General features: G+C 24.1%; 4 protein-coding genes across 4 annotated transcripts; all 4 read right to left on the bottom strand.

Annotated features, from left to right (window-relative positions):
• Positions 1-5275: 5275 nt before the first annotated feature.
• OCT59_003714 (uncharacterized protein) lies at positions 5276-5764 on the bottom strand (the record flags this gene model as incomplete). Its single annotated transcript, XM_066147829.1, has 1 exon — positions 5276-5764. The coding sequence occupies one exon, from the start codon at positions 5762-5764 to the stop codon at positions 5276-5278; it is 489 nt and encodes a 162-aa protein (XP_065996493.1).
• Positions 5765-11141: 5377 nt separating this feature from the next.
• Positions 11142-13456, bottom strand: OCT59_003715 (uncharacterized protein; the record flags this gene model as incomplete). Its single annotated transcript, XM_066147830.1, has 11 exons — positions 11142-11152; positions 11233-11301; positions 11377-11451; positions 11545-11604; positions 11672-11722; positions 11800-11841; positions 11915-11926; positions 12023-12035; positions 12768-12800; positions 12866-13020; positions 13420-13456. 11 exons carry the CDS (start codon positions 13454-13456, stop codon positions 11142-11144), a joined length of 558 nt encoding a protein of 185 aa, XP_065996494.1.
• A 2899-nt stretch (positions 13457-16355) lies between these two features.
• Positions 16356-16619, bottom strand: OCT59_003716 (uncharacterized protein; the record flags this gene model as incomplete). Its single annotated transcript, XM_066147831.1, has 1 exon — positions 16356-16619. The coding sequence occupies one exon, from the start codon at positions 16617-16619 to the stop codon at positions 16356-16358; it is 264 nt and encodes an 87-aa protein (XP_065996495.1).
• A 928-nt stretch (positions 16620-17547) lies between these two features.
• OCT59_003717 (uncharacterized protein) lies at positions 17548-17820 on the bottom strand (the record flags this gene model as incomplete). Its single annotated transcript, XM_066147832.1, has 1 exon — positions 17548-17820. The coding sequence occupies one exon, from the start codon at positions 17818-17820 to the stop codon at positions 17548-17550; it is 273 nt and encodes a 90-aa protein (XP_065996496.1).
• Between the last annotated feature and the right edge of the window lie 1130 nt (positions 17821-18950).

The raw sequence follows: 18950 nt of genomic DNA on the forward strand, positions 1-18950 counted from the left end.
ATTATATTTTGCTAAATGTAATATATATATTTTTTAATATTTTAATTAATATATTATATATTATTAGAAGTTACTTTAACATTACATATAAATATTATATTAAAAAAATAAAAATTTATAAAAATAAAAAAGACAAATTTAATTATAATACCATACTATATATCTTATTTGTAATATTTTAAAATGGCATATTATTATTTATCAATTTATATCATATGATATTACACAAATCCCAAAAAAATTATTATACAAGATTTATACAATTTTTCAATTTTTTTACAAATTATTTAATAAAAAAATGCTTTTTATTAAATAAATCAAAAATAATATCTAAAACCAGTTTTGTCATCTTTAATAAATTTGCAAAAAAAGACAAAAATATATTATTTCATTATTTTTTATATTATATATTAATATATTATGAACTTTTTTTTTGCCATTTTATTTTAGAGAATATTATAAATAAAATATGTAACAAAATATTATATATCATATTTATTTAAATAAAAATAATTTTAATTTTTTTTTTAATTTATTTGTAAGTTGTCAGGATCCAAAATGGAAAATCTTAATGAAATCATGTGATTGAAATGATCAACATAATTAATATATAAAAATTACCAAAAAAAGGAAAATGCAACATATTGCAGATATAAAAAAAATATATTTTTCTTAATTAATATAATTTTTATAAAAATATAAATAATTTTTAAAATTAATAATTTTATTAATTATTATATTTTACTAAATTTAATATAATTTTTTTTTTAATATTTTAATTAATATTACATATTGTTAGAAGTTACTTTAACATTACATAGTATATATGATTAATATATATTACATTAAAAATTTATATAAATCAAATAATTTTTAAAATTAATAAATTAACATATTTTTATTAATTCTTATATTTTATTAATTTTAATATAATTTTTTTTAATATTTTAATTAATGTTAGAAGTTATTTTAACATTACATTATATATATTATATTAAAAATTTATAAAAAAATACAAATAATTTTTTTAAAATCAATAAATGATTTATATAAAAATATGTTAATATAAAAACATATACAAATAATTATAAATTATTGTATTTTATTAATTATTACATTTTATGAAAATAACTACATTTAATCAGAAGGGAATTTTCTCTTCCTAATATTTATTAGAGTAGGGATTAGATTAGATAAAAATGCTTGTTGAAAATAAAAAGGTCATTGCCAAAATAGTAGAAATAATTTTAATATTTTGATATAATGAAATGACAAAATTATTCTAGTTATTAAAATTGATCAAAATGTAAAAATAATTTTAACAATTTTGATATAACAAAATTCACTAATTTTGACAAGCAACTTTAAGGTTAGATTAAAATTAGATTAAAAGTTAGGTTTATTTATTACAATATATCACACCCTATAGTAGAACCCAAACAATATATATATAGGTCAGATAAAAAATTCAAAATTTACTAAGGTCAATAAGCAAATATTTTTTATATCTGCTAAGCAAACTTTTATCTAATCCATAAATTTTTTATACTGCTTAGCAACTTATTTTATGACACATATATATATATATATAATTTTTTTTATAAAATATGTATATAAAAAAAAACTAAAAAAAACAAAAATTTTTGAAATAATGCATGGATAAAGCTATTATTATTTTTTTGTAATATTACAACTAATAAATGTTTCTTATAAATATTTTCGTATATCTGTTCTGTGACTTCAGAGCGTAATTTAGGCACTTCAGTCAAAGGAAACATCCGATACCTTCTTAAGTAAAGTTGTTCAGCAGGTTTGAATCTACTTATATATAAATTGTTATCATGATTAAATAGATATTTATGGATTTATTCATGTTTTTGTAATGCTACCAATACGCGGAATTTTTATTTTTAGTAAAATTTATTAAAAAAAATATTTATAAAAAATTTTTTAATAAGTAAAAATGAAATAACTTTTATTGATTATTACAAAAATTATAGTGTAAAATTATAAAAAAACAGAAAAACGCTTATTTTTCCCTTTCTTTTAAATCTATATTTTTTCTGTGTTACACAGACGCGTATATGTTTTTATATTTTTAATGTTACGCAGACGCGTATTTGTTTTGTCAAAAACACGTTACACGATCACGTCTAAAAATGGTTCCTGTATCACATATACAATTAACTTATTCTTTGTGTTAAAAATAGTAAATTTCTTTTACACAAACATGTTTATAAATTAATAAAGCACGTTACTAATTTTTTTTTAAAAAAAACATGTTTATAAATTTGTTTACATATTTTATTAGATTTTTTTAATGTAAAAAAATGTAAATGTATATTTATATATATTAAAAAAAATCTATCCTGCTATATATATCTAACTATTAATAATTTAATACTTTGCTACACATAATTATATCTGACTATTTTAAAATTATGTTATCAAATAAGCAATAATAAATCTCTTTTAGGAAAAATTTTTATATTTTAGCTAAACAAACTTAAACCTACATTTATATATGTCCTTATTTTTGCTAATTAATTTAGGAATAAAAAATTTTTTTATTATTAAAAATCTTATTTGTCACTTCTAATTCATTACAGAAGGAATTTCCCCTTTGGTTAAAATTAGAAATTTTATATTTTATTATTTTAATAAATAATTAATTAATATTATATTATAGAAGTTATTTTGATATTACATATATATATATTATATTAAAAATTTATAAGGAAATATTATAATTATTAAAAATAAATGATTTTAAAATTAATTGTTGATAAATTATTATATTTATTAATTATTAAATTTAATTGTAACTTAGTTGTATGTGTATTGTATTAGCTTAACTCTTTAAAATCTTAATAAGGAATTATTTGTGCTGCAGCAAAAAAAAAAAAAAAATTTAATTGTAATAACCTATTATATATCTTTATTTATAATAATCTAATTTGGTATATTTTTATTGGCCAGCTTACATTATGTAATATTACACAAATCTAAAAATGGAAAATTTTATTACATAAGATTATACAAATTTCTAAAAAGGAAATTTCTTTGCTTGTTTTTATTAAATAAGTCAAAAATAGTATTTAAAATTATCTGTCATTTTCAAAGTAGGTAAAATTACATTCATAACATTATTTTTTAAAATCATACATTGTATTATAAACTTTTTTTTTGTCAAATTTTTTTAAGAGTATTACAAATAAAATAAATAATAGGATGTTATACAGTATGTATATTATAAATAGTAAAATATAATTATTAATAAAAAAAATGATTTATTAATTTTAAATTTATTTGTATGTTTTATTTTTTATTAATTTTTAGTACAATATATATGTAATATTAAAGTAACTTCTAATAATATTAATTAAAATATTAAGTAAAAATTAGCAAAATATAGTAAATAATAAAATATATTAATTATTAATTTTAAAATTATCAGTATATTTTTTTATATAATATATGTAATATTAATGTAATTTCTAATACTATAGTATATAATATATTAATTAAAATATAAAAAAAATTACATTATATAATAATTAACAAAATATACAAATTATGAGGACAAGAATGTCCTCAAAGTTACAAGAACAAAAATATGAGAACAAAAATGTTCTCAAAATTATGAGGACAACAATGTCCTCAAAATTATAAGGACAAAAATGTCCTTAAAATTACGAGGACAAAAAATTAACAATATTTACAGTTACAAGAACAAAAATGTCCTCATAATTGTGAGGACAAAAATGTCCTCAAAGTTGCGAGGTTAATAATATCTTCAAATTTATAAGGACAAAAATGTTAAGAAACAAGATTTTGAGGACAAAAATATCTTCAAATTTACAAGAATAAAATGTTCTCAAAGTCACAAGGACAAAAACATGAGGACAAAAATGTTCTCAAAATAATGAGGACAAAATGTCCTCAAATTTATGAGGATGAAAATATCAAGATTTTGAGGACAAAAATGTCCTCAAAATGAGGACAAAATATCCTTAAATTTACAAGAACAACAATGTCCTCAAAATTATGAGGACAAAATGTCATCAAGTTCCAAGAACAGGAATGTTCTCAAATTACAAGAACAATAATGTCCTCAAATTATGAGGACAAAAATGTCCTTAAATTACATGGACAAAAAATTAATAATGTCTCATAGTTGTGACTTGTGAGGACAAAAATCATGTCCTTATAGTTGTAAGGACAAAAATGTCCTCAAAGTTGCGAGGACAAAAATCATGTCCTCATAGTTGCAATGACAAATATCATGTCCTCATAGTTGCGAGGACAAAAATCATGTCCTCATAGTTGCGAGGACAAAAATCATGTCCTCATAGTTGCGAGGACAAAAATCATGTCCTTATAGTTGTAAGGACAAAAATGTCCTCAAAGTTGCGAGGACAAAAATCATGTCCTCATATAGTTGCGAGGACAAAAATCATGTCCTCATAGTTGTGAGGACAAAATCATTTCCTCAAAGTTGCGAGGACAAAAATGTCCTCAAAATATTGAGGGCAAAAATGTCCGCGTTGATAAGGTCACATGATCACTGCTTAATATTGGCCAATAAAAACCGTGGTTTCCATAGAGGATATAACCTATGCATTTGAGACACGATGGATAAGGTTATATCCTTTGCCGATCAGGCTAATGGGGTGCGGTTTTATTTAAATTCTCCATAATAGGTAAGATTAAAATAAATGAGTAAAATAAAAAAAAATGATTAATTAAATATAGTAAGTATTACGTATTTTTTATGTAAACTAGAATAGGTTGATGTGTGGCGACTTCGTCGTACTATGATAGTCTAAAATAAAATTGGTTAATTAAAAAAATTGGCAAAAAACAAATTAGTCATCGGTAAATATGCTGATCTACAAATTTTTCCAAATCAGCATTTCCCATTAGTCACTGGGTGATCTGCAATTTTTTTTTTTTATAAAAATAAATATTGAATTTTTTTTTTTTTTTTTTTTAAGATGTACACAACGTTAACTTTATTAAATAAGATATAAAATACAAATAAAAATAAAAATTACAATACTACAAAATTAATAGAAATTAGCTACACTAAGATCTACGACAAAGGGCATGCAATCAGGATAAGCAAACGTGAGTTGAATCACTAGCTACACCCTCAAATCCATCCAGTTTTCTCGCAGAAAAAAGGCCAGACCCACCTTAAATAGTACTGTAATTGAAAGGCACCAAATAAAATAAATTAATAAAATACAATAAATTCTGTAACAATACTATTTTAAGGAGTACAACTATCGTAGTATCCTAATATATCACTACCATAATATATATTGTTCCTAATTCCTATTAAATCTTCATATTTATTAATTGTTGACTGTTGTCTTAATCTATATAAACAATCAACACCATAATGCCTTTTCTTTAGATTTTTATTAATTCCTAAATCTTTGTCTTTTTTCTCCATTTCTTGACAACGTTTCAACCAATATTCATGGAAAATATGATGTCCCATTTTCATTCTAAATTGGTATAAAATTTTTGATGTTAATTTCTTTTGTTTGCTGAAACGATCTATAAAATGTGACAAATTTTTTGGGATAAAGCCTTTTATTAAGTCTATAAATGTAAATTTGTTATTATCTATATTTATATCCCAAATATCCAGATCATTAATTTCTTGATTATCTATATGCGTTTCATTGTTATCTATATGAGATAATATAGATTCTTTCAATGCTGTTTTAGTTGATGATACTAAAGTTAACATATCTAATGATCGGTCTACACACAACCATATATGATTAAAGTCTTCTTCCTCATTCTCACATATTGGACATAATCTATCCTTATAAAGGCTGTTCAGACTTTTTTGGATTTGGTGAATACAGGGAAGTTCTTCTATCATTAACTGTATTTTCCTTCGTCTTATTTTATTTTCAGCAAATGTAGTATATAAAGATCCTTCTTCTCCTTTTAAAAGAGAAAAAGTATTTTTAATATCTATATCCAGTTGTCGGTATTTCGCATTCCTATTAAGATTTAGGAATTTTTCTAAATTGGTGACATTTGTTGTTAATCTTAAAAATTTTCTTAATGGTTTTTCAATAATAACATTATTCCAACTAGGGATATATCGTATTAACTGAAGTGGTTGGTTTCTTATGTTAATACTATGTAGATCTACCTCATCATGAATACGTGCTACCTGTTGATCAACAAAATTATTATATATATCTTCGGCATGTGCTTGTACTTTAAATAAGGTTATATTTAAAGATAAAATTTCTATTATTTCCATTATTATTTGCCAAAGGATTCCATTATTTATCATTTTAAAATATTGTCTTGGTGTTATTTTAAAATTTTTTGACTGTAATTTATGGAATGTTGAAAAATTTTGATCATTATCTGTAAAAATATGAACTGTTGATTGTTTCGGCATTACTATTAGGCTGATTAAAAGTGGTAATAATTCAGACTTTACTACCGAAATATTATTTTCTCCACTTGAATAAAATTGATCTATAAATTGTTTTTGTGGTGTGTAAAATGTTGTTCCATAAACTAAACTTACAGAAGGTTTACCTAAATCTTTAACTGAACCATCTGTATAACAATGGAATTCTCGTTCAACATAAGTTTCTAATTTTTGTTTGATATAATATAAGTGAGGTTTGTCAATTGATAAATCAATATAATTATCTATAATATTAAATTTATATAAACACATATATTCATGATGACGAATATCAGGAGGTATATATAAATGTGGATGGAGTTGGAAATGTAAATGTAATTCTAATACTTTGTTAAGTTCTTGAAATTGATTTCCCAATAATTTAAAACCTTCTTTAAATGAATTTCTCTTTAAAGAATTATGTCGAATAAAAAATACATTATGTGAAGAAATAGATAAATAACATATGGGTTTCGACAATGATGATGAAAATATTCCTCTAAAAAATAAATATTGAATATAATACAATATAATAATAATGAACGGTCATTTAGGTCACACAAATTTCTAAAAAAGGTGATTTTTTTTGGAAAAGGAAATTGTTATTACACTAAAAATGATGTACATATATAAAATCATATTTGTTAAGGTAACACAAATCTCTTGGCGGATCATCCTTAATTATATTATGTTAATTATTTGAAACAAATTATTTGTCTAATTAAAAATTTTATTAATTTTTAGTTTAAATAAAAAATTATTTTATTTTATTTAAATAAAAAATAATTTATAAATAAAATCACACAAATTACATAAATTATATTTATTTCGATCTTGATCATCGATCCAAACCTAAAAGGCAAAAAAAAAATTTTGGTAAAAATAAAAATAATAATGGAAAAAAAATAAAAATATATTGCGGCAACTGAAATACAATATCAAAAACCAGTTAAAAATTATTAACCGACATGACAAATATGAACGACGTTACACAATTCAAATTATTTGTAATCTAAGCATGACAAATTTTAATTATATAGTTTATATAGATATGAAAATAATAAATTTAATATTTAAATTACAAACTAAGAAACCTTACTACTCTAGTCTTAGTGTTTAAATAATTTAGATACAAGATTACATATTTGTAATAATTTAATAAAAAAAATTAGCAATTGAAGTAAACATTATCACATTTTATTTGTAATTTACCATCAGAAATTTCCAATTCATTTTGTTCTTCGGAATGAAGATTTGGGTTATTATATATTTCAATTTCGTCTTAATTATCAAAATAAATAAACTGAATAAATACAAAAAAAACGATAGTATAAATAAATATATTTGACATTTTACTTACCACTAACGATATTAGACTCTTTTGTTTGTTGCGTTGTTTTTTAATTAAAATTACAATTAATAATTGTATGTATTAATGAATAATACTAGTTAATCTACTTACTATTCCTTATTTGTAGCTTTTCAAACATTTTAGATAATTTTTTACTATTAGCTAAAATTTAAATTATTATTAATTTACCCAATTATTCTCTATAAGAAAACTGTTATATAAATACATAAATAAATTTACTAACCTTTATTATTCATATTTGATGACATACCATCGTTCCTATTGCTTGATTTACTAAAATCATCAACTAGAGAAAAGTTAAAATCAATAAATATCTAACTACAAATATAATTTGAAAAATACTTACTATTATTTGGAATATTAATAAAATCGTATGATTTTTTACTATGAAATTCTGTTTAAAATAAATGTCAAATTATTTACTGTTTAATTTATTATGTAAGTAATGCAATATTATAAAATAATTTAAATGAAAAGTTGTATTTATATTACCTTCTAATTCCATACTTATTAATATTAACAAGTAAATAATAGAAATAATGTTTGTTAAAAATATTACCTCCTGTTGCATTTCTTGGTTCTGGTAGATTTTCAAATTGATGAATTTTATTTGTAAGTAATATACTGTTCGTACTATTATTTGTTTTATCTAGTTCTAAATTCCTATCTATTTCTGATTGAAATGATTCATCCGTCATATTTTGATAATATAAATTCGTTTTTTGTATCTTATAAAAAAGCGTATTATGATCAGGTCTTTTTGATGGATCAGCATCCCAACATTCTTTCATTAAATTTTTATATTCTACAGGAGTTCCTAGTATAATTTTTGGTCTAATACCATTAATAATATTTATTGCAAGATTATAATCATGCTCACGATTAATAAATGGTGGTTGTCCAGATGAAATTTCCCACATAAGCATTGCAATACTATATATATCAGATTTAAAAGTATATTCTTTTCCATTAATAACTTCTGGTGCTATGTAAGGAAGATTTCCATATATACATGTTGATGATTTATCAGCAGGGCCACAAAATCCAAGATCACTAATATACCAACGATTACTAAATTCTGAAAACAATATGTTCCCTGAATGTAAATCTCTATGAATTGCATTTTCCTTATGAATAAAATAAAGTGCCCTCGCTATTTCAAAAGTAATATTGATTTTTACTTTCCATGTAAGTTTATTGTAATTTTGTTGTAAATATTCTCTTAAATTTAAATCCATAATACGCATTACAAGCATATAATTTCCATTTGATATGTTTTGTGTTAAACCAAAGCATTTGACAATAGTAGAATATCTATTGCCTATGATTTAGCCTATATAAATTTAAAGACTTGTTAATAATATAAAACTGGTTACAGACTTAGTGTTCCAAAAGGGTCGGTTATTGACCCGACTCGTATTTAGGGTCGGGTTGGGGTCGCATGATTTGATGACCCGTAACCCCGTATGAACTCAACCCAACCAATCGGGTCGGGTTATACCTTTACTTTGACCTGGTGACCCTTAACTAAAAATTTAATTTTTTTATATTAAATACAACTTAACGGGTCGAACCCGGGTTATCCGAGTCAGACTATAATCAGGTTAAGTCGAATCTGAGTCATTACTTTTACACTCGTCGAATACACCTAAAACCTGACCTGACTTGACCCCTTTGGAACACTAGTAGACTCTTACAGTAATTACAAATACATTATTTAGATTACAAACCTCTTCAAACCAACTTTTATTTGCACTTTCGACATTTTCTAATCCTTTAAGTATCACTTTTAGTCTTCCAAATCTTTTTAATTGTTGTTTTTTAGAATCCCATTCTTCATACCTTCCATCAATCCAATCTGCTGTATAAATTTCAGAGAAACCACCTTTCGTTAGATACCTAATATTTTCTAAATTATTATATGGAACCCATTCAATTATCACATTTGGTTTAAGTGTTTCCATTTGACATTTCTGGATTAAGTTATCAATACTAACATTTCCAGATGTCCAATTTGAAAATTTTGCTTTTAAATAATTTCGAACACAAAATTCACAATATAATGTAGCTAAACATTCTTGTTTACAATTTTCACAAGTCCTTTTTGATCCTGAATTATAAAAAATTTTATCTCGATCATAACCTCTAATTAACCGCTTTATTCCATAAGTTTTTTCATCTTTAGTAAGAGAATTATCAGCAAGAACTATTTGTTTTAGAAATTCATGCCGTTTGTGTATATCATTATGGACATTATAATCTATTAGTGCACCTAATCTATTAACTGCTGCACGAACAATTTCTTCTCGAATAACAGACATTGAATTTTTTTTTTTAAGCAAGCTTTAGAAGGAAGGAAGTTTTATAAATTAAGAGCTAAGAAAAATTACGGCAAGAAAAAAAAAATAGGCTGAACGAAAGTTTTTGTAGCAAAAATTGATAGGTAATGATGATCTACGGTCTTACTAATCACTACGCACCAAATATCGTACAAATTCTACTAAGTATTGTAATGCCGCGACTTACTTAGTAGAATTGTTAATTGTGGGGCGCAGTATTATATTTAGTTTTAGCGTATAAGTGTAATGTTACAAGTGTAACATCCGTAATAATGATTCTTGTGTTCACTTTTATTTTTAGATATAGGAACGGGAACTAGGATTGAGATAAAACTATAATAAGAAGTAGGTTCGAAGATCAAATTGACAGTTGCTAATAGTGTAGAGAAAAAAGGTTTACTAAAAGTAAACTCATCAAAAGTGGAAATGGATGATTTCAAAATGAACTTAGAATTTATTTTGATGAAAATCATTTCTTATAAAAAGACGTATTTTTAGACTGGGATAACTTGATATGGAAATCCTTGATGGTGTAAACTGTAAGGTCAAATTTTACTATTAGATTAGTGGACCAGTTCAATATTTATTTTCAGTATGTAGTTTGTTTTGATGTTTATGTGGTTAATAGTCAGTGATCCAATATGATTATAGAAGAAAATACATTTATTATGAGATGTTCGAAAAGTGGTTTTTAAAAGATAGGATTAACATTTATCTTTAATCAGTCATTGAATAACCAGATCCAGCCAAAAATCCAGGAAAAAAAAAGCAGACTCGTGATAATTGCCGCAGTTCTTTTATCGGAATTCCAGAATCCGGTTAACTGAACGTAATAGATTCTTACAAATTTGCGTGTTAAAATTGTACCTGACCTAAAGGAGAGCTACAAACTAAAAATTCATAAACATACTAATGACTAATAATAATTCTATAAATAATTAATAAAAACTAAAAAAAAGTCAATCTATAATACAATTTAAAATAATTCTGAAAAAAATGAATAAAATACAAATTAATAATAAGTTTAATTATTACTTTAGAAACAGTATTTTAAAAAAAATACTAACCATCAGGAATTTCCAATATATTTTGTTCTTTTGAATGAAGGTTTGGATTATTATATATTTCATTCTCATCTATAAAATATATTTGTTAAATTATAAAATAATACAAATTTTAAATAAAAATTTTGATAAAATATTTTCACATACCATTAATATTAATATTCGCTCTTTTTATTTGTTGTATTTGTTGTATTGCTTCTTTTTTATAATAATCTCGAATATCTTTTATTTCAAATAAAAAAAAAATCATTGAATATTTTAATAAAGTTCATTGTTACTTGTAAATTTCTTTAAATGATATAAAATTATATTTACCATAATTTAGATTTACTTGTGACATTTCAAATATTTTGTTGGACAATTTTTTACTATTAACTAAAATCAACATATAAATTAATCATTAATGTTTGTATTAATTTAATTAATAAATAGAATTAATTACCTTTAATAGAAATATCCACATTCTGAATATCTGACTTATTAAATTCATTAACTAAAACAAGAAAGCAAGCGTAAGTCGGTCATTATACATTTTATTGTACAATTTTTAAAATATTAATAATTACTTACTATTATCAGGAATCTTAAAACCATATGATTTACTGTAGAATACTATTAATATAATATTGTTTTAAAAGTTATATCAATAATATTTAACAATCAAATAAAAAATACCATTACATACCTTCTTGCTCTTCTTTTATTAAATTAAATTAAAACAAAGATATTAATATACTGCATAATATACTGCATATTAAAAAAAAAATTTATAATAGATAGTAAGCAACTATACCTTCTGTCGCATTCTTTGGTTCGGGTAAATTTTCAAATTTATAAATATTACTTGAAAACAATCTGCTATTTGTAGAATTTGTTTCTAAACCATTAGGTTTATATACTTTTGGTTTTAATAATTCATTTTCCATATTTTGATATGATAAATGAATTTCTCTTATCTGCTTCCTATACGTTTTTATATTAGGTCTTTTTAATGGATCAGCATTCCAACATTGTTTCATTAATAGTTTATATTCTAAAGGAGTTTCTGGCACAATTTTTGGTCTCATGCCGTTAATAATCCTCATTGCTAGACTATAATCATGTTCATAATTTATAAATGGTGGTTGCCCAGATGAGACTTCCCACATAAGCATTGCAATACTATATATATCAGATGCAAAAGTGTATTCACTTCCAGCAATTATTTCAGGTGCTATATAAGGAAGATTTCCATATATAGACTTTGATGATTTATCAGCAGGTCCACAAAATCCAAGATCACCAATAAGCCAATAATCAAGGTATCGTAAATACAAAATATTTCCTGAATGTAAATCTCTGTGAATTGCATTTTCTTTAACGATTCTATAAAGTGCATTGGTTATTTCAGAAATAATCTTAATCCTTTCTTTCCATGTAAGTTGATTATGTTTTTGTTGTAAATATTTTCTTAAATCCATATCCATTTTTCTCATTACAAGCATGTAATTTCCATTTAATGGATCTTTTGTCAAACCAAAACAACGGACAATATCTACCCATTTATTGCCTATAGTTAAATGGGATTTAGCCTATAAAAATTTAAAACTTTTATTATAAAAATGTATTTAATTTTAAATGAAATTAGATAACAAACCTCTTCAAACCAAGTTCGATTTATACTTTCAGCATCATCTAATCTCTTAAGTATAACTTCTTGAGTTCCATTTCTTACTAATTGTTGATTTTTAAAATCCCATTCTTCATAATATCCATCAATCCAATCTGCAGTGTAAATTTCGGAGAATCCACCTTTTGTAAGATAATTAATGTTTTTAAAATTATTATATGGAATCCATTCAATTACTTTATTCGGCATGAAAGTTTCCATTTGACATTTTTGTATTAAATTATCAATATCATCATTTTCAGATGTCCAATTTGAAAAATTTTCTTTTAAATAATTTCGAACACAATATTCACAAAATGATGTAGCAAAACATTCTTGATTACAATTTTCACAAACTCTTTTTGTTCCTGAATTATATATAATTTTATTTCGATCATAAAATTGATATAATATTTTTATTATTTCAGTTTTTTCATCATCTGTAAGAGATTTATTAGATAAAAATGTTTGTTCATGAAATTCATTTTGTTTGTGTATATCATTGTAAATATTATAATCAATTGACATATATGCTTTCATACTCAATTCATAAATCAATTCATATCGAATATTAGGCATAATGAAAGTTAAATACGAATTCAATCAATAATATTGGATTAATAATAAAAAAAAATTTTGAATTTGATAAAAAAAAAAAGCATGAAAAATTTCAGAATAGGACTTTTAAACAATTTATATTCTATTTCGTAGTAAGTTTCCACGATTAAGGATCAGCGTTTGTAAAATTGCGCCAATTTCTTTCTTTAGCAAATCATTTCTATTCTAAGATTATAAAACCTTTTATTTTATATTTTTACCATACAAAATTTCATTCAACAATGGAATTAAGAATTTTGAGTAATTTACGATCTATATATATATGTGTATATATATATATATATATACGTATGTACATATATATGTTACTTGTACGCCTTTGTGAATTAATTTTGAATAATAACTTTTTTTTTGTTTGTTTATGTAAATTACTTTATAACAATGAATATGAAACATACAATAGTTTTATTATTTATATCTTGCATGCATTATTGAATTAGAAAATAATTATAAATTATTAAAAAAAGAAAGAGAAGGCCTGAAATACGGCCGAGTCGGTCAGGATAATAAATATTTAATATATTGTATTATTTGTATATGGGCTGGAATTGATATAAATATATATGTCGCCCCGGATATCCGGGCCCGAGCGACCAATTGCAGGCCTCTATATCGGATAATCTTAAGCCTTAGCCGAGTTATTTAAAAAATTTATCTGCATTGTCTATAATACTATCATCATTGTAAATATCGAAAATAATTTATATGTTACAAATATTTTTTCATAATAATAATATCGATTGTGTAAATCATTATCTTTTACATTAAAATGTGAAGATCACTACAATTTTTTTTTGTTTTAAATATTGTCATATCGAATAATAATTTTTTGATTGTGAAAGAAATGATTAGCATCCAAATAATAAATAATGTATCGTTAAAATTTCTTGACATATTATTTTGATAAATAATTACTTATTTTAATATAATATTTGATAAAAGTTCTTGTCCTATGAACTTTTTCATAATGGCCTAAATACTTTTCTTGTAAATAATTCAAATATATTTTCTTTTTCAACTACGACTCAAAATCATTTATTTATTATTATTTAAAAGAGAGAGTTTTTGATCGGTTTATAATTTTAAATTTAACGATAATGGTGGTTTTTGTGACGTAATTAAATTCTTTAGTACTACCAATCAAAATTATTAAAAAGGTTTAGAAAAAAAAAATTGGAGATCTTATTGGGCCAAAGTCACATGATAATATGAATGTTATGTTCGGATTCATGGGCGTGACAAAAATTTTACTAATCAAAATACTTATAAAGTGGTGGGAGGTGAACAATATTTTACAAACACGTGACTGAATTTAGGACGTATGCCAATTATGTAATCGTTACATCCTAATTATTACACAAAATCCAAAGGACATGTAGTGATAATACATTAATTTAATAATATTAGGAGGGTCAAGCAATTTTTTAGGGCTAGTAAAAAATCTACGTTACACACCTAACAAAAGTCATGTGATTTAAAATATCTTCGTTTAAATACCTTAATTGCGAATTGATGATAAATTAATTTGTAAACAATCCATGATCTAATAAGCAAACTTTATGTCCTTTTCTTACGTTGCACATACAATAAATGTCGTGTGATCTAATATTGGCAAGATTCGTAATATCAATCAATGAGAACTAATAAATACAATGAATAATATGACATATATGACGTAATAACAGTTTAGTAAGAAAAAGGCAAAAAAAATAAAATAAAATAACAAAATGTTTATGCCTTTTTACCAATTTATTGAACTTAAATGGCAATTTTAATTTTAAATACATATGTTATCGCCCGTGGTGATTGTCACACCTCGAATCTCCATGGAAAAATATGAAAAACGAAAAAAAAGATTACAGAAAAAAACGATAAAGATTATAAGTCTAAACAGTATGTTATTACATTCTTATTATGTAATTTACGCTTTTAAGAGGGTAAATAATTATAAATTAAAATCAATGGAAAATTTTTTTTTACGACCCATAAAAATAACAGTTTAAACAATTCTAATCGGATAAATTTCAATATCTTTCCCCGATTGAAATTGGTGGATTCTAAAATTAGTATACAAGAAAATAAGAATTTTACCATATCGGAGTTATTTATTGATTGTGAAAATGGGATTGGATCTACAATTACGAAAAATAAGGTTACAAATAAAAAAAAAAACTATCAAATATTATCGCAAATATTTCTCTTGCATATGATAGTTTATCATATGTAATTTTTTTTTTAATAATTTTTCTAGAAATTAAATTACTTAATTGCTTAATAATGTTTATTGTCATATTTTGTTAGTATTTTGTATATCAATCAATAACGAAAATCAATACTTAAAATAAAGTTAAGTTTTGTAACATAAAAAAATTTTTATTATTATTATTTTGTAAACAATTAATTCCTCTCTAAAGGAAATTTATTGAAATTTACATTTGTAAGTGAAATTGTACTTTATTATTAAAAAGAGGGTAATAAAAAGGAAAACAACAGATAAAAAAAAGGAGAATAAGGATTAAGATTATAAAGTTGTAGACTTATAGGATTTGATGGAGTTAATGAAATATTTAGTAAATTTATAGAAGGATTTAAATGTGTAGGGATAGAAAAAAGTTATATCGGAAGTTTCTTTAACTTTAATAAAAGAGGAAGTATTAGACGCTATACTAGCCCTTTTACAATTACCATCTTTTAGTAAACAGTTACACATAATATTTTAATATTTTTGGTGTCAAAATATTCAATAAATATAATACTGCGGATTTATTAATTTGCGTTGCAAAAAATAATATACACATGTCATCTTCCATTCCCGATTTGTAAATCGCGTTCATCATTTCATTTTCGTTGTTAAAGTATATTAAGATATATCTAATTTTGTTAATTTCCGAAAAATCCTCCATATTTCGTTAATAATTTCACCGTCTGTTGCATTACTTTCAATTGAAATTTTTTTACATGTTTGCCATCCGTATCTATTTCTTAATTCTTGTGGACCTAAATCAGGGTCGAACATTCTAAAGAAATATTGACGACCGTTCCTTATAATTGTGATATTAGCTCCACCTCGCTTTTTATACGTATTTTCGTACTCTTTGGTAAAGCGCATCTTAACTTTGACCATCTTATATTTATAACATCGTTTGACAGTAATTTTTTCCACATAACCTACAGTACATCTCTTATACATTCATAGATATCATCGTCCGACCAATACCTGATACCATACAATGTCATATCACTTGATTTATCAGAATAACTATTTACTTTCCATTTGGGTAATTTTGTGTATCTGAATTTTTTCCGACTTTTATGCCTCCATGCGCAAAGAATTTTTCTTTGTTTGGCCCAAGTTATCCTTGACATTTTTGTGAGATAAACTCGTGTCTTGTTCCTTTTTCTTCCCTAGATCCTTGACTTTTCCGAAGAATTCTAACTACTTCTTTCTCTAATTTTATTCGTCCTTTATCTGTTACATCAACTTCTAACCCCCCGAATATGATTTTCTAAATTTGTAATTTTTTCTTCGTGTTCCTTTATTGTTCGTTTCTTGGTGGTTACCTCATATTCTAAATTCCTAATTGTATCTTTATTCTTCGTTATTAATCGTATCTGTCTGTGTGGTCACCAAAGATTCCAATTTTGTTATCTTCTAACCCTGCTCACATGACTGTGAGTTGTTGCTGCGCTCGCTGGGGAGAGGAAATTTTTTAAGAAACTCACTAAAGTTTTTTCGTATTATACTAGCATTCCAGTCTAATAAAAAAAAATACTAAATATATTTCTTGAGGTGGTTGTACTATTCGTTTGTCTATTTCTGAAATAGCGTTATTTATTTGGTCTACTGGCACAGTTTTGAATGTCTTCGGCGATTTTATCTTGTATATTTCCGTTAAAAACCTCGAAACTTGCTATGAACTTCTCCATAACTATATTTTTTGATGGTTTTAGTGTTTTACTTAATAAAGTTTTGTTATCCGACTGTACAAAATTATTTTACAATCAAAAAAAGAAATTTTGAATAAATTTTTAAAAGAATTGAGTAAAAGTAATTAATTGTGATTGTTATTATAATTGATATTATAATTATTGTAATTGTAATTGTGAACATTAAGAGTTTGAATTCCAAATTCTTTCATAATTCGCTCATCACGTTCTTTTTCCTCGGCAAGTATCATTTCAAGTTCTGTAACTTCAACCTTACTATTTAAAGCAGCTTCAGCTTCGGCTATCATAACAGATATTTTACTATTAAGTCTTTTAAGGATAATATCTTCTTCATCATCGACATTATTATCGGTTGTATTATTGAAATTATTACTCATTTTTGAAGATGATTTGTGACGTACAAATCTACGGCAACAACGAACATGGAATTGTCTTCGTCGTGAAGTTGAATTTGTTGGTGAATGTGTTGGTGTCGATTGAGTAGTTGGGTAATCTTGTTATATTAAAAATTTTTTTTTTTATATGATCACTATATTAGAATCGTGTCAATCAGTTTTATACATCAATTTGATCCATCCTCCCTTTTTTGGATAGTGCCAGGCAACATTACGATATGCTGGCCCTGAAGAGATTGTGTAGAGCTAATAGTATTACCGCAACTTCACATAAAATGCGAATAATGACGTCATGCTAGCATCAAAGAAATTGAGTACGTGACGACTGACGAATAAGGATTTTATCTGTTAAAATTTTCTCCCACAATTTTTCGGATGATAATCTGAAAAGAATTTCACAAATTGTATAAATTTATAAAAGGCTTTTTTTAAAAAAATCCATGTTTCTTCGTGACTCTAATTAAAGCATCTTCATTAAGGATAATATTTCCTTCAACTTTACCCAAATTTCTATTTCACTTGAATTTAAGCGACCTCGTCTTATAATAACTTCCAGATTTCGAATGGATCATTTCATAAAAGTTTGTTGATAATACTTATCAAAGAAATAATTCTTCGTCAGAACTTGCTCAATCTATCTTCATCACCTTCTTTTCTGTTTCCAACTCTAACTTTTAACCTACAGGTGGAAAGCATACAATAACATATGCTTTGACAGGTTCAAATTCTGATCTACTAAGACAAAGTTTAAGATAATTTCGTGACTTTTACAAATATTTCACATTTACGTTACTATATTACATTTCAGCAAACTAAAAATTGATTTGTTTCAAGTTCAAAATGAATCTGATATGATTGCCTACTACAGAATTGCTTATTTAATAATATCTGTATAATTATTATTGAAATAGAAATATATATTTAGTACATTTTTTTAAAAAAAGTAGCAACTAACATACTGACTGTATCAAGTCGCGCCTTTCGTATATACGCACATTAAAAAAAAATACCAATTATTTATCATATGTTCCGCTATTTTCATAATGGCCTCCAGAAAAACATAGCAAACAAATAAAGGATCTATTTATTGTTCCTTTTTCCCTTAATACAAT

Source organism: Rhizophagus irregularis, chromosome 12, assembly GCF_026210795.1.
Source record: "Rhizophagus irregularis chromosome 12, complete sequence".
In the NCBI taxonomy this organism is placed as follows: Eukaryota; Fungi; Glomeromycota; class Glomeromycetes; order Glomerales; family Glomeraceae; genus Rhizophagus; species Rhizophagus irregularis.